This window comes from Crocuta crocuta, unplaced genomic scaffold (genome assembly GCF_008692635.1).
Source record: "Crocuta crocuta isolate KB4526 unplaced genomic scaffold, BGI_CrCroc_1.0 scaffold708, whole genome shotgun sequence".
Lineage (NCBI taxonomy): Eukaryota > Metazoa > Chordata > Mammalia > Carnivora > Hyaenidae > Crocuta > Crocuta crocuta.
In genome coordinates, this window is record NW_027530073.1 from 263,475 (window position 1) to 285,562 (window position 22,088).

General features: G+C 36.3%; 1 protein-coding gene across 1 annotated transcript in view; it reads left to right on the top strand.

Moving 5' to 3' along the window:
- Nucleotides 1–22,088, top strand: part of LOC144232035 (bifunctional heparan sulfate N-deacetylase/N-sulfotransferase 3) — a 181,986-nt gene that overhangs the window by 67,064 nt on the left and 92,834 nt on the right. Inside the window, exon 4 of the mRNA XM_077764718.1 lies at nt 13,797–13,982. Coding sequence (XP_077620844.1) covers nt 13,797–13,982 — 186 coding nt within the window. The remainder of the gene's footprint in view (nt 1–13,796; nt 13,983–22,088) is intronic.

Sequence of the window (22,088 nt, forward strand, 5' to 3'; positions counted from 1 at the left end):
CTGTATATATGTTGACTTTGTGTGACCATTATTAGAACAGAAAATAGTAAAATATTTTCCTTTTATGTATACATTACTAATATTTAGGTAGCCAAAGAGCACATTTTTTAAAACCATCATATCACACCTGTGTCTGCTAGACCTTCTGTCCATGAACTATTAAGCCTTCAGTATTTGTTTTTGTCCAGTAGCTTTTGTTAACTGAATGCTAGCTTTGTGATTAAAACTGCCCCTTTAACATTTCATATTTGTTATATGTTCAGTGTTTCAGTATATCACCATACTTGTAAAGATTGATTCTGTTATTCAACACATATTACATATGTCCTAGCTTTGGATCATCCATATATTTTACAAGTATATTTTATCAGTATGACTTTTGGATCTTCATCAAGTTATTGATCAAGGAGTCTCAGAACAGTACATCTTAAGGTAATTAAAAATCCACGTTTTATTATTTTTAATTACCTTAAGACATGCTCTTCTGAGCCTGGAAAATATTGAAATACTTTATTACAGTTTACAATTTCATTCATCATGTCTTTTCATCTAATTTTATGTTTATACCATCATACATAGTTTGAAAAGCTGTTCTCTTTGACAGGGGAAGTAGAATCTGAAGAGATACTGGGCATTTCTGCTTTTTCCCCCAATCATCAAAGTATATCAGCCTCCTCCTTTCCAACTGTGAACATGGAATAATATTCCTTGTTTATCTTCTACTGACTAGAGTTGTTTTTAATTAGCAATTTATGGAAAATAAATTTAGCCTCCTTCATATTATTTTTTACCATTTTTGTTTATTTTGTTTTGTTAGTTGTTTTTGTCTTTGTTTATTTGCACTTGCTTTTATCTCATGTACCTGTTTTAAACTCTGGTGTATGCGAGGGCCCTATAAGCAGTTTCTTTCCGTAATAGCTAACATTATTGACCCTTCACTGTGTGGATGGAACTTTTAATTAATAATCTTATTTGTCCTCTTATTAATCATATTTAATTCTTATCTCAACCCTCCTGATCTCACCTCTGTTTTACAGAAGACAAAGCTGATATTTGAAAGGGGTTAGTAATTGCTCTGATCCACACAGCAAAGGCACAGTTCTGGCACTTGAATTCAGAGGTTTCTGACTCTTAACCACTATGTTAAATAATGTTTTCTTCCTTGTTTTGAATAATTATAATTCTCTAGAGAGAATTACACTTTTTGAATCCCCGAACCTTCTTTAGCTATACTCCTTTAGTGTATTTCTAGCAATTGTTTCACCTTTTTCTATCAAAATGTTTTCAAATCTGCTATCCAAAATTGAAATTTCACATCTAATTATTTTCAGAATTATATATTTTAAGCATTTTGAACTCTAAGATGACATTTTTATCTCCTTCCCAGAGTTCAGTCACTTCCACATAGACTGTAGAATCTGAGAATATTAGGGGTACCTGGGTAGCTCTGTCAGTTGAGCATCTGACTCTTCATTTCAGCTTGGGTCATGATCCCAGGGTCATTGGATCCAGCCCTGCATTGGCTCAGTGCTGAGCATGGAGCCTGATTAATATTCTCTCTCTCCCCCCCACCTACTCTGTCCCTCTCCCCAGCTTGCGTGCTCTCTCTCTCTCTCTCTCTGTTTCAAACAAACAAACAAACAAACAAACAAAAATCAGAGAACATTAGAGTAGGAGTGTTGAGGATGGAGAGAAGCAGAGAGAGTGGAGGTAAGTAGACAAATTGGATTACTATGTAAGTAATTAAGGAAGAAGAAACAAAGAACAGCTTTAAAACTAACAGCTGAAGTGAAATTATAAAGGAGAGAAATGTAAAAACTATTTCTGAAATAGGATCAAATAGGATCAATAGGGCTTCTTATTGGATGGATGATGAGGAAGCCAAAGATTTTAACAGGTCAAAAATAACATCAAGGTTGGAGCCTAGCAATTTTATGTGTATACTTATTTAAAGTATGCAGATATGAACTGCTGCTTTTCCTTAGAAGCTCTGTATTTCACCTACATGTTGATACCCCCTCCTACCCATTCTACCGAGGCACAGCATTTTTTTTTTCTCATTTGTATACATCATTACACTTTGGAAAGTGGTTTTGATTGCCTCAGGAATTTAGAATCCTTTTCTTTAGAAATTCCTTTCCANTCTCTCCCCAGCTTGCGCGCTCTCGCTCTCTCTCTGTTTCAAACAAACAAACAAACAAACAAACAAACAAACAAAAATCAGAGAACATTAGAGTAGGAGTGTTGAGGATGGAGAGAAGCAGAGAGAGTGGAGGTAAGTAGACAAATTGGATTACTATGTAAGTAATTAAGGAAGAAGAAACAAAGAACAGCTTTAAAACTAACAGCTGAAGTGAAATTATAAAGGAGAGAAATGTAAAAACTATTTCTGAAATAGGATCAAATAGGATCAATAGGGCTTCTTATTGGATGGATGATGAGGAAGCCAAAGATTTTAACAGGTCAAAAATAACATCAAGGTTGGAGCCTAGCAATTTTATGTGTATACTTATTTAAAGTATGCAGATATGAACTGCTGCTTTTCCTTAGAAGCTCTGTATTTCACCTACATGTTGATACCCCCTCCTACCCATTCTACCGAGGCACAGCATTTTTTTTTTCTCATTTGTATACATCATTACACTTTGGAAAGTGGTTTTGATTGCCTCAGGAATTTAGAATCCTTTTCTTTAGAAATTCCTTTCCAGATTACTTTTTTCCATTCTATAGGAAGATTTCATGCTCCCTAATAAGCTGGAGAGTATAGAAAACTATTCCTCAATTCCTTTCCTTTCTTTTTCTAAAAACAAAAAATTCTACATTGCATCTCCAGCACATGTAGGGTAATTTAAACTGGTTTTGTAAAAAGGAAGATAAATTTAGTCCATGTCCTACATGAAAATAGTCCCACACTGCCCAAATTTATTTGGACACAAAATGATCTAAAAGCCTTTATGAAATCTCCAAGAAACTCTTCGTGGTGAGCTGGAGTCAGATGCAGGGACGGAGCTGGGGAAAGGTTTATTTCCAGATCCATGCGTGCTGCTACTAAATTTTGACTTCTCCTTCCTTTTTGAGTGTCTTACATTTAGTTAAAATGGAAGAGGCATTTGTTTTCTGACAGGTGATCATAAACATGGCAGGGATGGAAGTGATGGCATAAGAAGAAATGACACTGAGGTCCACACACATGCCACCCTTTCATCTGCTTTGGCCTTTTCACATCTCCCCCTCCATGTCCACAATCATTCAACTATTTCCATGAGTTCTTTCTTTGCACCATATCCTGCTCCATCCCAGTGCTTTCAACTCCCACTCCACTTCTCCATCTTTCGCCCTAGGCCTGGATCACTGCAGGAGCATCCAAGTTCACCTCCTTAATGCCCCATTCTGTTCAATTTATGCTCAGGTCAGGGAACGCTGTGACACTTGAAGTTCTGTTATTCTATTCCCCTACATGAAACAGAAGTCTGCATTTTAGTTAGAAAGCTTCGGGACTCTCCAGATGAAATGCAGGAAGAGAAATTTGAGTTCCATATATATACCAGTCATCATGCTTAGTGCTTCTCACATATCCTCAATTAACATCCTCACAACACAACTTGTGAGGCTGATCATCCCCCTATTGAAAATGGAGAAAGTGAGGCTCAGAGTGTTTATATAATTTTCCATAACTCATGTAGCCAGTGAAAGCTGAGAAAGGATTTGACCCCAGGTCTGTCAGGCTCCAAAGCCCATGTAACGAACATGGTTTGTATAATTGAAAATTGCCATGCCATTGATACTGTTATTGACTGCTGTTACCAAAACGTTATAATCAGAATGTTATTACTTCCCTAAAGAACTATTTTAAATAAATTCGGAATGTTAAAATTTGACTTTCTACAATGTTTTTCTTTTAAATAGGTGTTTATATAATTTATATAATTTCTTGTGTTTATGCAACCAACACCATGAGTGTGAACTGTCCTGGTGGCTATTATAAATACCAGAGGATATGCAGTAGTTATAACAAAGAGCAATATCAACTTTTTTATTCTGTCTGGAATATTAAACTTCAATTAAAACTGATACTAGACAGAATTAAAGATTCCTACTCTAATCAACCCTGTGCATGTTCAGAAAGATTGAATGTGTTCGCAAGTACCTTGGGAATCTGAGCCTGTCCCTGAATTATTTATAGCTTTATTATCTCTCAAGGACCCCAAAGGTCCACATAAGACTCATCACTTCAAACTTTGAGAAAGCTGGACTGGATTAAACTAAACCCTCCGATTCCTCTATTGTGTCTGCAGATCATTTTATTTTTGGTTATTTTGCTACAGAATTAAAAAAAAAACTTCATAAATTCATTTTTTTATATTTCTACAAAATCCTTCATGTGTTTACTTGAAGAAATTGCAGCAATTCAAAAAACTCAGCCTGGCCTGTGTAAGGTACAAGTGTTTACATCATTCCTTTGAATGTTCTTATAAATGTACAACCTTTAGTGGCATGTTTACTTGTGAAACACTCAACAGTGATATGACGACACTTCAAAAATTCTGAAGGGAACTCGAAGATAGGAAAGCAGCATGCTCTGTTAAATAGAAACTTCCTTGAAATAGATTATACCATTACTAGGGAAGACTAGAAGAAAATCTGTCACCCTCCCCCAAATCATTCCTTCTTAGAGGTTACCAGTGAAAATGAAGTTTAAATTTCAGTATCAGTGCTGAATTATTAGCTTAAATTTTGTTACTGGAATTTCTTAATGCATTTGGCGTACTAAATTTCATTTCAGTTTTTCAACTTAGTTGTTAACTTGGAGTAATGCCTGAAGGGGAATATGCGATGTTAAGAAGGGTTTTATGCTGATATTGTTATTATAGTCTTATCAAATTTATGGTTTGCCAAGAGTATTTTTACCACATTTTATCCATAATATTAATTTCCATAAAAATTATATACTTTTTTGTAAAACTTTTTTTAGGCAAGATTGATAGTGATAGTATAGTGTATCTTCTTTAGGAATGTCTCCTCTTAAATAAGAATGTTGAAGAGTTTTTTAAAGAGTAGGAGTGATATAGAAGGATCCTTAGTTTACCTTTCTTTCTTTGTCTTTTTGTTGCTTAAAACAGAAAGAGAATATGTGGCTCAGTCCGTTGAGCATCTGATTCTTTATTCTGACTCAGATCATGCATCGGGCTCTGCTCTGAGTGTGGAGCATGCTTAAGATTCTCTCTCTCTCCCTCAGGCCCTCCCCTGCTCCCCTCCCTCTCTTCCCCCCTCCAAGGAAAAAAAGAGAATATTAATAAATTGAAAGGAAATTAAATAGTAATTGACCAATATTGTTTATATTATATCTGTCATTCTATACAATTTTTTATCATTAATGTTATTGTCCCTACTCGGCAAGCAAGGGAAGTGAGACTTGGTGAGACCTACCCAAGATCCTACAACTCATGAAGGGCAGCACAAAGTTGAGCCAAGTGTTCCTATATATTTGGAGAAAACTCCATGATACTATGTGGTCTCCTTATCCCTGAGATTGTCTGGTAGACACCAACCATTTCATTGTTTAACACCTTTAACACTAATCCAAAGACTTGTGTTACTGTAGACATGCTTCTTTCATATCCAAACTATAAGACAAAGAATATCATGTTCCTGGGTTTTCTGGACTCAGGGAAGCTCACATAGGCCTTGGTGTCACGTTCTCATTGGGGTTTCATTTTATATGCATGATTGATTGAATCAGTGGCATGTGCTTGAACTCAGTCTCCAGTGCTCCACCCCTACCTGGAGGTCAGGCCAATATCACCTGGTTCAAAGCACCTCCCCTCTAATTACATGGGTGGCTTTTCTGGCCTGGACACACCCTGTTCCTTTTTTTTTTTTTTTTATAGTTTATTGTCAAATTGGTTCCACATAACACCCAGTGCTTATCTGCACAAGTGCCCTCCTCCATGCCCATCACCCCCCCACCCTGTCAGCCCTCAGTTTGTTCTCAGCATTCAAGATCCTCTCATGGTTTGCCTCCCTCTGTCTCCCCAACTATTTTTCCCACTCTTCTCCCCCATGGTCTTTTGTTAAGTTCCTCCTAATCCTGCTATGCGNGACCAAACCCTGTTCTGAATCATCTTGTCAGCATAAGCTTAGATATGGTGTCAGGAGCTGACCATCAATAACAAAGTCATTCCTATTACTCAGGAAAATCTTAAGGATTTCAATCTTATCTCCCAAGAACCAGGGATGATGAAGACCAGCAAATTCTTAATTATACAACAGCTGCCAACAGAGGATGAGCTTAAACTGTTAAACCAAATGTATTAAAAACCACATGATCAACAAATCAGGAGACTCTAGATGCTGGTGAGGATGTGGAGAAACGGGCACCCTCCTACACTGTTGGTGGGAATGTAAACAGGTGCAGCCCCTCTGGAAAACAGAGTGGAGGTTCCTCAAAAAATTAACAATAGAACTCCTCTATGACCCAGCAATAGCACTGCTAGGAATTTACCCAAGGGATACAGGAGTGCTGATGCATAGGGGCACATGGACCCCAATGTTCATAGCAGGACTTTCAACAATAGCCAAAGCATGGAAAGAGCCTAAATGTCCATCAACTGATGAATGGGTCAAGAAGATGTGGTTTATCTATATACTGGAATACTACATGGCAATGAGAAAGAATGAATCTGACCATGTGTACCAACGTGGATGGAACTAGAGGGTGTTATGCTGAGAGAAATAAGTCAGTCAGAGAAAGACAGATACCATATGTTTTCACTTATAAGTGGATCAGGAGAAACTTAACAGAGGACCATGGGGGAGGAGAAGGGGAAAAAATAGTTGGGGAGACAGAGGGAGGCAAACCATGAGAGACTCTTGAATACTGAAAACAAACTGAGGGCTGATAGGGGTGGGGGAGAAGGGAAAGGGGGTGATAGGCATGGAGGAGAACACTTGTTGGGATGAGCACTGAGTGTTATATGGAAACCAACTTGACAATAAACTATGAAAGAAAAAAAATAAAAATAAAAACACCATGATCATCACTGCAGAGTTTTCATGTACCAACCAGCAAACAGAACTTTATATGATGAATTTAATACCATGTAAAAAAAAACCTAGAAATAAGTTTATTGGCCAAATCTATAAAAATTAACCAAATTTATGTAAATATGCCAATCACATCATAGGAGGTTATTACTTCCTTAAATTTATAGGTGAAAAATTACATGTTAGTTTAAGATTACATCATGGACTAAAAACAGTGCATTTATACTTAGCATCTGAATATAATATCACTTCTAAAACCACACAGATTATGTCAAATAAACATAGAATTTTAAATCTGAGCCTTAGTGACTACTTGCACAATTGAAAAAAATAAAATATCAGATTCCTATACTGAGATAATTATTTCTTTCAGGATCTTTTATTTCAAGCCATACCAGAGATACTGTCATTTATTAGGGGAACAAATTTTAATATTGACAATGTTATTCACTTCCAAACCTTAATTCCCTAGCCTAAAGATACACCCTGACTTGCTTGGTTTAGTTCTAGGTAAAGAAGGAATTCACGTCTTTGAAATGGTAATTTACATCTATTGTAACTGCTACAGAACTCCTCCTTCTCCAGATGGGAGAGAGGCCCCCTGGGCTCCCATAAACTAAACTTCATGTATAGCCCATTAGTTTCACTTTAGGAAAAGAAACTGTCTTTAGAAGCTTTAAAATGCTCCTCAAATTCAAGGGAATAGTTTCATAAATCATTTCCTTCATATATATACATATATATAAACATATACATATATATGTATATACATATATATATATACATATATGTATATACATATATGTATATATATATACATAGTGTGTATGTGTGTGTCCGCACTCATATGTCTTTTATGTTAAAAGGTTCTAATTTATTTTCCAAACATGCTCCTATCATATGGAAATATGTATTCCTTTCTATGTGAAAAGCAATAGCTTTTAAGGAAGCCACTTTAAAAATCAAAGGCAAACAATATTTTTTCTAGAAACAACTGCGAAATATACTACCAAATATAAACATACAGAAACTGTATCATAAACCCATGTAAATTGTAAATTTAAATACTATGAGACAGTTAACCAAAGAATGAACTTCTCTAAAACTGAGGAAATGGGACATTCTAACCAAAATGAACTGTAAAAAAGCACTTAGAGGTTTTTCCAAATTATGTTGTAATGAACTTTTAGATTTTTTCCACTATAGAATATAGAATGTCTGTTTGGTTGCCTACCATGTGGGTTTTTTAATTATATTAGTTTTCAAACTTGCTAATCTGAGGAATATGAAAACAGGCAACAAGTCTAGTCATAAGTGGAAATTTAAAAGGTTCTTCTATTTATAAAGATTAAAAGGGAAAAATATTAAAAGTAAGTAAAATACCATTCCATTATGCTAAGTGAAATAAGTCAGACTGAGAAAGACAAATACCATGTAAGTAGAATTAAAAAAAAAAAAAGGAATAAACAAACAAAAAAACAGAAGCAGAACTATAAATACAGAGAACAAACTAATGGTTGCCAGAGGGGAGGGAGGTGGGGGATGGGCAAAATGGATGAAGGGGAGAGGAAGGAATACAGGCCTCCATTTATGGAATGAGTAAGTCTTGGGAATAAAAGGTAGAGCATAAGGAATACAGCCAATGGTATAGTAATAGTGATATAGTGGGACAGATGGTGGCTATACTTGTGGTGAACACAACATGATGTATAAACTTGTCAAATCACTACCTTGAACACCTGAAACTAATGTAAGAGTGTGTGTCAACTATACTCAAATTTTTAAAAAGTAAAGTACCATTCGTATACTAGCAAGAATTTAAGTAAACATTATCAAAGGTTGTAACAATGATTCTTCAGTATTAAAATTACTTGAGCAGCTCAAATAACCTGAATAACAAATTTTTTTCTCTCTTCTTTTAGTTTTTTGGGGAATTTTTCTAAGGAATATAGGATCATTTTTACTTGATAAAAATATATTATCTTCACATTCTCTATTTGGAAGTATTTAAATGTATAATTTATGAAAATCTTGCAATTTTTATTCTATACAGTGTAATTTAAATATATAAGTTCATAATAACAAATAAATGTCTACTTTGCACTTGAATAAAAATTTTTAGCTACAGTCTCAAAAATGTTTTCATGTATTACTCATATAAGTGTTAAATTTCCCAGTGAGGTACCATATGTCCATTCTGCAGGCAAACTGAGAGTTTAACTGAGATCATTGAGAAAATGAAAGTTAAAATGAGAGGAGGTGGTCCGAATCAGTTCACAAACTTGCTCAGTAATACTTATTGAGTGCTTGCTATTGGTAAGACACTGGGCATCTAGCAGTAGACAAAACAAAACCCAGAACTTAGGGAGCTTATGGTTTCATGAAGAAGAGAGACATTACAAAATAATTACACAGAACAATATTCACTTGCAAACTGTGCACTGTACTATGAAAAAGAAATGAAGGCTACAAAAAGAAGTCTTAATGTGGACTTAATTTAGGTAAGGACTTGTCAGTGAAGGCTTCTTTATAGATATGACAGGATGAATCACCAAAAAGAGGTGTCATTTATCCAGGTGAAGAGTTGGAGTAGGGACATTTATACCAGGCTAAGAAAACCATATATAGGAGGATGCTAAGATAGGAAAATGCTTGATGGATTTCATGAAAAGATAAATATGATGGAAATACAGTGAAGGGGGAGAGGGTGGTGGAAAATGAGATAGGGAGAAAAGTGTCATATCATGCAAGGCTTGGAACTATCCTAAGAATTTTGTATTTTACCATAAGTCAAGGGGAAAACAAAGATAGATTTTGAAAAGGACATTACAGGATCATATTTGTGACTTTTAAGTCTTACTTTGGCTACTATGTAGAAAATAGATTAGAGTCCATGAGAGAGGAAAAGAGAGAAGAGTTAGGAGCCTGTGCTAGAAGCCCCTGGAATAAAATGGTAGATTATTCTAGGGTAATGGTGATGACAGAATTAGAGAAAAGTGGATAGATTTAAGATGTAAACTGGAGCTAGTACTGATAGGATATGATAATGGACTGGATTTAAGGAAAGAATGAGGAAATAGGTGTCAAGAACAACATATAAGTATTTCTACATATTTGAACACTAGTTGGATGATGACCAATAGTGTCATTTAATGACATGGAGGAACCCCAGGGAAAGAGCATATCTGGTAGAGATGAGAGGTGAAGATGCAGAGTTCAGCTGTAAGACTCATTAGTCCCACCTGTGTTCTAAGTATTTAACTTCCATTTTATACTGACATAGCCATATTCCCCAGTCTTTTTGGTCCACTAGGAAAATCTTGGTGTGGATTACAGAGTTCCTAGAACTAAGATGCTACTTTTAATCAAGGATTAACAGAGAAGGATATTTAAAAAAAAAAAAAAAGGATTAACAGAGAAGGAGAATTAACTTTTTAAGCTAAAATGTCTATTATTTTAGGCTTCTGGCCCCATATAACAAAATAATAAGTGCTTAATTTCACATTAAAAGGTTTGGAAGAGAATATTCAGTCAAGCATTAAGCATTGTACCCAAACCTTCTAAAACCTGATAGCCTGCCTTCCTACCTACATTTTAGCCCAAACTTTTCTGTGTGATAACATTTCAAGTGTTCTTTCTGGTACTGAATGCAAACTTGGGTGCCAATTTATGTTGTCCTTATCTAAATGCTATTTTAAAAGATATTTTCTAACTAACTGTCAATAATTTATAGGCTGGAGCCACATGGCACTGGTTGAGGCCATTTGGACAGATCAGGAGGGAAGTAAGCACAAGAAGAGATATTAGGATACAAGTCACAGAATCCTCATAAGAGAGAATCCCAAAATCTGCGGTGAAAATAGGAAAGAGGGCCTAGCTCTTTTACTGATAAAAAGGTGGCCCAGTGGTTTCATAATATGCACATTATGGTTGAATAGTAGGATCATAGCTTATAAAAAAATGGAGTCAGGTGAGTAATGACAACAATAAACAACAAACATTGAATGTGTATCATGCACTGAATGCTTTCCCTGTATAATACTATTTAATTTACTCTCAACTCCTTTGACATAAGTACTCTATGACTAGCATTTTAAAGACTAGGACAAGGCTTAGAGGTCATAAATCACTTGCCAAAGGCCAAACCAATGGGAAAGGCAAAACCAAAATGGCCGGATGTGTCTGACTCCAGGAGTGGTGTTTTCTACCACAGTGACAAGCTGCACCAGCACACAAATAAAAGATGAGACTAAAAAGCCTCAGCATTTCTTCAGTGTTAAAAGCTGGAAATAAAAAACAAAAGTTGTATATATAATTTTCCCCCCAATATTGGAGAATACTCCAAAGTAAAGGAAGTGTCCCTGCTGTGCAGGGCCATCCTTTTCTCACATGGTGTTCCTGACGACAGAGACAAACACTGATGGGCATTTAAAACCACCTTGAGCTTTCTATTCATATAATTTCTTACAAATTTGGGGACATTTGAATTTAATGGTACTGTTCCTATCATTGTGCATTTTTCCTTGGTTCTTAAAAACTGTTAACCTGTAACTGTTAATTTTTTCTTTAAATTTCTATGATTGAAATTCATTTTCTTTCATTCAGTCCGTTATCACTGCACCCCATTTTTTACACCAATTTAGATGAGTACTTCACTGACCTTTTGTAACACAAAGTATGCCTTGGTAAATTATTTTTAGTTGAAAAAAATTTGCTTTGGCTTGAGTTTTTAAAAAGAAAAACAGTAAAAAATGCAGTGAGATGTTTCAAATCAGTTTTTAGTGAAATTCTAAATGATAAAATAATAGTTGCATAAATATGGTAATTTCTACGGAGATGCAAATAAAATGAAGAACATGAAACTTTCTCTGTCACCCCTCAAAAACACAGGCATGGGTCACTCCCCTCTAATGCTTTTCCTCGTGGCATAAACGTGGGGGTATCCCTTTTCAATAACTCCAACTATACCTGCCTGAACTCAGTCTTCAGTGATGAGCAGAATTTACAAGATAAGAGGAAAGGGGTATTCCAGTTGAGAACAGTGTGTACAGTGCAGAGCAAAGACTTGAAGGGAATCATCAGATATTGGGCATGAGAAGGATGGTTGCTGATAGGAGATAAGGCCATGTAGATAGTATCGGGACCAAAAGTTGAGGCCCCTTTATGCCGTGTAGAGGAGTCTGATACTTAAGGAACTACAAACCATTAGCAACCTGTTTTGTTTCTATGTTCAGGGGCTTCATGTACTTCATCACCTCCTGTTATTATATAAGTTGGGAGGGGGGAATAAAAAGCTAGCTCTACAACCTAGCCAAACACAGCTAGCCTTTTTTTCCATATCCATTTGTAGCATATTTCTATAATATATTTAGTAGCCTGATACTGATGGTATCTCTGTATGTGAAATTTTTCTTTAACGTGAAGAAAAGCCATGACTAATTCAAGCAAAGCCTATTTAGGTGGAACTTTTGAAGACTATAAAGCAATTGAAATTACAGCTATAAAAATAAACTATCAGGAGAAAAAAAAATCACATCTACTGCTGAAGCCATGGGTGATCTTTTCATAAAAGACACATTTCATCTTTTATGCCTGTGCAGTTTTCCTCCATGCCAAAAGATTCCTCTATGTATCAGGATTAATGGACCATCTCAAATGAAGAAGAACAATCACATTATACAAGGTTTCCCCACACCCCCTGTAATATATCCAGATGTCGCATAGATTTATTTTTGGAATTTTCTGACCTGGTCAGAATCAACTGAATAGACGATAGTAGTGTGTGTGCATATATATGTGTATGTGTGATTTTAAAACTATTTTTTGTAACTGCACTCATTGTATATACAAAATCTTGACTTCAAATGAACTAAATTTCCAGATTATTTGGCTCTTTCAGTACTTTCTACTTTTACTATAACCAGGACTTCAACCTCAAAGAAAATTGCTCTATAAGATTTAACACATTTTCTCATTGAAAGTGCATGTTTCTTCCAAGGCAGGGAACATAGTCTATTATTGGCCCACATGCCGAAGGACCACCAGAAGTGTAGAAAGCTTGGTAGAACCTGGGCAACAAGCGAAATAAAAATCCTCTTAGCAGATCTAGCAAACCCGGAATGTGTTCTATTCCTCTAATAAAGGTTGGTCTTATTTTGTGGGGAGTGCTGAGTGTTGTTTGTAACAAGTGCTTGTCATTTCACTTATTAAAATTATGAGAAGGAAGAACAGGTGGCTATGACAAGATGCACTAAATGCAGACTCTTTCAAGTTACTCACTAAAACCACTAGTCCTGTTCCACCCTCTCTTCAACACAAATGTGTTAACATCAAGACTGGTGGAATGGTTAGGCTTCATGGTGTCTAGAGGTCTTGATGTTTGTTACTTAAGTTTTTTTTGTTTTTTTTTAAAATATTTTTATTTATTTCTAGGAGAGAGAAGAGACAGCGTGAGCAGGGGAGGGTCAGAGAGAGAGGGAGACACAGACTCTGAAATAGGCTCCAGGCTCTGAGCTGGCAGTCAGCACAGAGCCCGACGCGGGGCTCGATCCCACTAACCGTGGGATCATGACCTGAGCTGAAAGTCGGACACTCAACCGACTGAGCCACCCAGGCGCCCCTTAAGTTTTACAATAAAATTAAATAATGATGGATTTAAACAAATGTATTTATACCACATTTGAAAATCTTGGGGTAAAAATGGGATCAAAATAAATCTTCCCACATTCTAATTCGTGTATGCTTGGTCTTAGGAGCATGGCATTCCTACGGACATGGGCTATGCGGTGGCCCCTCACCACTCGGGTGTCTACCCTGTACACGTTCAGCTTTATGAGGCCTGGAAAAAGGTTTGGAATATTAGAATCACCAGCACTGAAGAATATCCACATCTGAAACCAGCTCGATATCGGAGGGGCTTCATCCACAAAAACATCATGGTGAGCTTCCTCCGGTATGCATAGGGTACAACTAATTCTTCCAGATTTCCATTCTTCATTTGAAGAAAGAACAAAAGAGGCAAGCAAAATGTTGAGAGCTTAAATATAGGAAAAGCTGCATGTCACAGGAAATATATTTATCATATCCAAGCAGGGGATGTTTTAATTAAAAGTTACCTCCTCTCGATTATTAAGTATGAAATGTTTTGTTGTTATTGACACTACTACTGTTTTTTTTAATGTTTTATTTATTTCTAGGAAAGAGAGAGACAGCGTGAGCAGGGGAGGGTCAGAGAGAGAGAGAGAGAGAGTCACAGACTGAAACAGGCTCCAGGCTCTGAGCTGGCAGTCAGCACATAGCCCGACGCGGGGCTCAAAACCACGAACCGCGAGATCATGACCTAAGCGAAAGTCGGAGGCTTAACCGACTGAGCCACCCAGGCGCCCCTCTCTGTATATTAATTATGCAGTTCTTGTATTAGTCAAACTGTTCTCATTACCGTGTCAAACCAAACAAACAAAAAATTCAACTACTTACAGCAAGAAGCTATCTGTGAAGTCCTACGTAATCACTAACAGATCATAATATAGAGTACAAAAGTAATAGATGATGTTAATTAAGTCATTTACATCCATTGTCAGATTCTCTCCAAAGCTTCTCTATTTTGTTTTTTTGTTTTTTATGCTGGTAACAAATGCACACTGTCAAGGTATGTTATTACCTGATATTTTGTGAGGCCTCCCAAAGTAATTCAATCCTACTTTTTCCCCAAATTAGAAAATCCAAAGAGTACTGGTGAAGTCAGGGATAGGCTTCCTGATTTAGACACATACTGGGAAGGAATACCACACAGAAGAACACTGTGTGGTGAGGCACTGGAACTCTCTGTCAAACTATGTTTGACCAGATGTCTATTTTCTAGAATTAGGTGTAAGTGACTTCTGCAAAAATTACAGAATGGATAATGACATTTAATCTGGCTGTGTCAGCTGCCATCTTGACTTTTTCCTCAATAAAAACTGTTGTAAATGCTAGATGGGAACAAAATGGCTCTATTTTATCCCAGTCTGCCCTTCTTCTTTACTAAAAATAAATTCACTATGCCTCAGGCTGTCAGCCTTTTGATCAGAGAGAGTTTAGGAAACTTGGGTTCTATTATAGTTTAATAGTATTCAAGAGTATTTTAAATCATATGCAGCCTTAGTAGAATAGTAAACTTACGTCTCTAAGGACGTTATTAAATGTTGTTCTCTTTTGTTTCTGTTTTTCTCTGTACTGCCAGAAAATTTGCTTGGCTATGTCCCATGAGATATGTTCATTTTTTTTATTTCTCCTGAAAACATTTTACCTGTATTATAAATGCACAAATCTTGCAGGTAATAAAGGCTGTAAAAAATTTCCTGTTTTGACAAAGCTGTCCCTATGGCTCCAGTTTGGTACCAATCCATGGGACCCTCTGTATTCACTTTGTGGGCTCTAGGATGAGAATTTCCAAGTGGGAAATGTTCAGCAGGCAGTTGATTATGGAGTAAAAGAGAGAGGACAGGGCCTGGAGTCATCCAAATAGAGATGCAAGTTAAGACCAAAAAAGCCAATACTCCCTCCTAGGGAGAGACTGCAAAAAACAAAAAATCATACCCATATTTTGTTTTATGACATGAGGGACTTTATTTTAAAATATTCACAAATCAAATTCCAAAGGCCTTAAATGAAACTCATTATCTTCCCATCAAACCAGCTATTATTGATTCTGCTGTTCCTAATTCAGTTCTGCATTTCGAACATCACACTGGCCACTGCACCCTCCAACTTCCAGTTTTGACATTCCATCAATTATTCCTTTATAATAAGGTTTTATTTCCCTGAGTTTCCTACAGCCTAATTCACCGCCTTGATTTCATGCGTCGACTGCATTGTTCATTCCTACTTTGTCTGTTTACAACTTTTATCCACCCCTTGCACTTCAACCTAGCCCATAGGTAGTGACAATCTTTTATTTTTATTTTTGATCAAAACCAGTTTTATTAAATAACTTTGAGTCATTTCCTTCCCTGTTCTAGCTGTCCCAGTCTGCCAACACACGTGGGTGTTACACAGTCTGTGAAACTGAATACAAATTGACTCTTTGTATGGGATTTTTTATAAACACAAAACTCAGTGACCGACCCGAACCCCTTAATCTTAAAAGTATCCTCTTTAATTAGATCTCTCCCATTGTCAGTGAATCAGTGTCTACCTAGCTCCCCTCTGCCCAATAGAATTAAATGCTTTCCCTATTCCAAATAATGCTTACAAACTGTTCCCCTTTTGGGAATTTCATCCTACAGGTGAATTTTATTTCCTTCACTTCTCCTCAAGTGATCTGGTTTAATTTCTCAGTTTTTTAGCATTCTATTATGTCAGTGCAGGTTCTATGATTTTTTTATTATTATTTAAACTCAAGTTAGTTAACATACAGCATGGTATTGGTTTCAGGAGTAGAACCCAGTGATTCATCACTTACGTATAATACCCAGTGCTCATCTCAGCTAGTGCCCTTCTTAATGCCCATCACCGATTTAGCCCATCACCCCACCCACAACTCCTCCAGCAACCTTTAGTTTGCTCTCTGTCTTTAAGAGTCTCTTATAGTTTGTCTCCCTCTCTGTTTTTATTTTATTTTTTCCTTCCCTTCCCCTATGTTCATCTGTTGTGTTTCTTAAATTCCACATGTGAGTGAAATTATATTGTGAAATTCCACATGTGATTGAAAATATANACATGTGCCCCTTCAAATCAGCATTTTTATGTCCTTTGGATTAGTACCTAGTAGTGCATTTGCTGGGCTATAGGGTAATTCTACATTTATTTTTTGGTAAATCTCCATACTGTTTTCCAGAGTGGCTGCACCAGTTTGCATTTCCACCAGCAGNTGTGAAATTCCACATGTGATTGAAAATATATTTTCAATATATGAAAATTCCACATGTGAATGAAATTATATTATATTTGTCTTTCTCTAACTTATTCCACTTAACATAATATCTTCTAGTTTTATCCACATTGCTGCAAATGGCAAGATTTCATTCTTTTCCATCACCAAGTAGTATATATATACTATATATACTATATATATATATATACGTATATATATGTGTATATATATATATATATATATGCACACACACCACATCTTCTTTATCCATTCATCAGTCAATGGACATTTGGACTCTTTCCATAATTTGGCTATTGTTGATAGCACTGCAGTAAACATTGAGGTACATGTGCCCCTTCAAATCAGCATTTTTATGTCCTTTGGATTAGTACCTAGTAGTGCATTTGCTGGGCTATAGGGTAATTCTACATTTATTTTTTGGTAAATCTCCATACTGTTTTCCAGAGTGGCTGCACCAGTTTGCATTTCCACCAGCAGTGCAAAAGGGTTCCTCTTTCTCCACATCCTCACCAACATCTGTTGTTTCCTGGGTTTTAATTTTAGCCATTCTGACAGGTGTGAAGTGGTATCTCATTGTGGCTATGATTTATATTTCCCTGATGATGAGTGAGGTTGAGCATCTTTTCATGTGTAAGGTTAGTAGCAGACCAAGGCAACAAGGACTGCAAAGGACCAGAGATTACCAGAAATGCCAGCTCTGTAGGTCGGTTAACACAATGGCACTAAACTCATCTTTCAGAATCACTCTGAATGTTAATGGGCTAAATGTTCCACCTAAAAGACATAGGGTAGCAGAATGGATAAAAATCAAGATCTATTTATATGCTGCCTACAAGAGACTCATTTTAGACCTAAAGACACTTGCAGATTGAAATAAGGGGATGGAAAACCATCTATCCATGCTATTGGAGGTCAAAAGAAAGCCAAAGTAGCCATACCTATATCAGACAAACTAGATTTTTTAAAATGTTTATTTATTTTTCAGGTAGAGACAGAGTGTGAGCAGGAAGAGAGAGAGAGGGAGACACAGAATTTGAAGCAGGCTCCAGGCACAGAGCCCAATATGGGGCTCAAACTCATGAACCATGAGATCATGACCTGAGCTGCAGTCCAATGTTTAACCAACTGAGCCATCCGGGTGTCCCCAGACAAACTAGATTTTAAAACAGAGACTGAACAAGAGATGAAGAAGGGCATTATATCATATTTAAGAGCTTTATCCTTCAAGAATATATAACATTCATAAATATTTATGCCCCCAACTTGAAATACCCAAATATATAAACAATTAATAAAAAACATAAAGAAACTCATTGATAAAGTAGAATAATAGTAAGGAGACTTCAACACCCGATTTACAGCAATGGACAGATCATCTAAGCAGAAAATCGACAAAAAAAACAATGGCTTTGAATGACACACTAGACCAGATGGACTTAAAGACATATTCAGAACATCTCATCCTAAAGCAGCAGAATACACATTCTTCTCCAGATTCATGGTACATTCTCCAGAATAGATCACTTATTGGGTCAAATGAGTCCTCAACAGGTACAGAAAGATCGAGATCATACCATGCATATTTTCAGATCACAATGTAATGAAACTTGAAATCAAGCACAAGAAGAATTTGAAAAGCACCTAAATACATGGATGCTAAAGAATACCCTACTAAAGAATTCTTGGGTTAACCAGGAAATTAAAGAAGAAATTAAAAAAAGAAAAAGACATGGAAGCAAATGAAAACATGACAGTTCAAACCCTATGGGAGGCAACAAAGGCAGTTCTAAGAGGAAAGTACAATGCGATTCAGGGCTATCTCAAGAAGCAAGCTCCCAAATATATAACCTAACCTTAGAATTTTCATTCTTTTTAAAATGCTGCATTCATTTTGGCCTTCTTAACCTTGATACTTCCAGTTGTCTCCATACTCCTTAACTTGCTCTTCAAGTACCTGAAAACAATTTAGACTAAATCTACCTTCCCATCTTCTATTTTCTTGTAGCTAATACAGACTCACTCCAGCCAAAAAGTTCTAAAGCAGTATTGTTGTGTCTACATCTTTGTCATTTTTTCTACCTTGAAAGACTTTCTGACACACTGTAACTATTATTATTCCCTTTATTCCTCAGTATCAAGTCCATAGCCTATATAATTTAAAGTACAGCACCTTGATGAATAACAGCTGAGCATCTAACTCAGGCCTACTCTCCTCTGAATTCCCATAATCTTATGATTCCACTAAGAACATAAAAGCCTACTACACTTCAAGGTGTTTGTGTCCTAGCCAGAGTCTCTGAATTTCCAATCTTAGTGCATTGTCTGCCGGACAAATTTAATCTTCATTCAGTAAGAAATTAATGAAAAATAGGGACTCTCTACCCTAGTTGCTAAATGTAACTCTCTGTAGAAAGCCAGAGACCTCTAAGCAATTAGACTATAGATCCTGGTTATCAACTTCCTGTTTCTAATGGAGATGCCCACTGATAGAGATTCCCATGAATTCTGCTGGCAGCCTCTTAGGTGGTCTTTACTGGTAGCTCCTAGAAGCATTTATTGTCAGCTGCTCCAGGTTTAAGTGTTAGGTATGGGATACTGACTTCAGGTCACATTGTTCAAGATTCTTATTGACTATGACATTCTTAACTATCTACCAGTTATTGTCAGCAAGGTTTCCATGGTATCCTCAATGTCTCAGAAGTTTGAATTTGATAATGCTACACTCCCAGAACCAGTTTAGAAGGCAGTCCAGGGGCGCCTGGGTGGCTCAGTCGGTTAACCGTCCGACTTCGGTTCAGGTCATGATCTCACGGTTCGTGGGTTCGAGCCTTGCGTCGGGCTCTGTGCTGACAGCTCAGAGCCTGGAGCCTGTTTCAGAGTCTGTATCTCCCTCTCTCTCTCTGACCCTCCCCTGCTCATGCTGTCTCTCTCTCTCTCAGAAATAAAACATTTAAAAAAAAAAAAAAAGAAGGCAGTCCATAGCAGAATACCTGAAACACTCTCTCATTTCTTCTCTAACACAAGAGAGCTATTCAAGGAACATGTTCAGGGTCCTATAGCTTTGAGATCGTAGTGGAATACAATGGAATACAAACCTATCACACTCTAATTATCTCTTCAGCCTCTTGTGGTCATCCTAGAGCTCATGGTAGCTCTCATCGTCTCAGAAGGTGTCATCCTTCCCAGAGTTGCAGGGTAAAGCCTTACATTTCCTCTTCCCTGTGTTCAAACCCAAATAATTTGAGAAATAGGCAAAATTCACATTTCTTTTTGCTTCTTGCTTCATCTTGAATAGAATCAGTGAGGCAGGCAAATCTCAAATAGAGCTGTGCATATTTCCAAAGTTTCTCAAGCAAGATATTCAAACTGAATCCAAGAGTGATTCAGAATCATGCACTTTTAAAATGTAAAACTAACCTAGGGTTTAATCACATGTGGTCGTTTTGTTATTTAGCTTTGGAGTATTTTTCCTTATCCTGATATACCTTAAATCTTCAAGGGTAGAAAGCATAAATCTTTGTGTTCTCCCACATGGACTTACATAGAATTTGGAATATATATTTGTTTAAAAAATGAATAAATGCTGCATAAAGTTTTGATTTCCAGGAAAAAGATATTTTCATGAATTGTTAGGGAATATATTTAATTCAGTTAGAGTATCTTTGCACTTAGTTCTTTTTTGCCATTGATTTTGTGCAAAACATTATGAGAATGTGTGGTATTTTTAAACATAAACATCACCAGAATGAATACTCCACAATAAATTGAAGTTCTTTTAACTATTTCATCATGATAGGATGGCTTCTGAGGATATTTCACCAATTTTCAAAAAAATAAATAGGATATTTGGGGTGCCTGGGTGGTTCAGTCAGTTGAGCGCCAACTTCGGCTCAGGTCATGATCTCGCAGTTCTGAGTTCAAGGCCTGCATCAGGCTCTGTGTTGACAGCTCGGAGCCTGGAACCTGTTTCAGATTCTGTATCTCCCTCTCTCTCTGCTCCTCCCCCACTCATGCTGTGTCTCTCTCTTTCTCAAAAATAAATAAGCATTTAAAAAATAATAAATAAATAGGATATATAAAGTTTCAATTTACACAACAATGTATGATATACAGATTGAGCTAAGAATTATGTTTTCTAAGAAAACCTTCAAGGACTAGATTGAAATTTATTATAATACACAAACTAAAGAAAAACAAGTATATTTGTAGAGGGTTACAAACCATGAAAAGTCCTGTAAAGATAATATTTTGAAAGCACTTACTGAGCCAAATGTGCTTCAAGAAAAAAAGCAGGGAAAAAAAAGATCAGTTTGCTGAGGACAATAAACAGAAGTCTCATCTGTGTAAGATTCTGTAAGCTTGTAGCTCTCCAAAGTATATTCCTTAATTTTCTACTACTTCAAGTATACAGTGACAAACACAGGTCATTATGAAGTCATTATATAGGATTTAGCTAAAGATTGTACCATCCTGCACAGCTTTAACTCACACTGTCTTTCATAATTGCACTGTTATGTTAGAAGAAAGCTGTAAGAATTTGAAAAAAATATCCTTATCACAAATGTGTATAATTGAAGCAAATAATGGCTTAAAGAATGAAAATAAGGCTTTTTCCTAAGGGAGCTTTTATCATTTTGTTTGTGACAGTTTATAAAAATTAATAATCAAAAGCATAATCTCTTTTTTACTTTGGGAACTGGCAGGCTTCAGACTTAGAATTTGGGGCAGTTTCTAAAGCCTGCAGCAGTCCTTTCAGAGTAAAGAAGATGCTGTGATTTGTGTCTCAAATATTTGCTCTAATTTAAAATATAATTTCTTAAAAATCACATTAAGTTAATAATTAACTTCATTTTCTAGTGCATGTGTAGAATTTGGAAGAAAGCATTATCCTTAAAATTTTTGCCTAGTGCATTACAGGATAACACAGACAATTCCAATATTTTTAAAGTCTCATTTTTACTTCTTTTTTATTTTTTTAAGATGCTGGAACATACTAGGCTTCATAGCAGCAGTACTGACTTGGAGGTTTAAAATAGATAAGTGGCTAAAATAATTCAAAGTCTATCTTAGTTTTAAAATATTTCTTCAACTTTCTTGTGTTTTCCTTCTGTACTGATGTCATCCTTGCTTTCCCAGAGTGTGAAGGATTTTCTGGGCCTTAGTTAAGAGT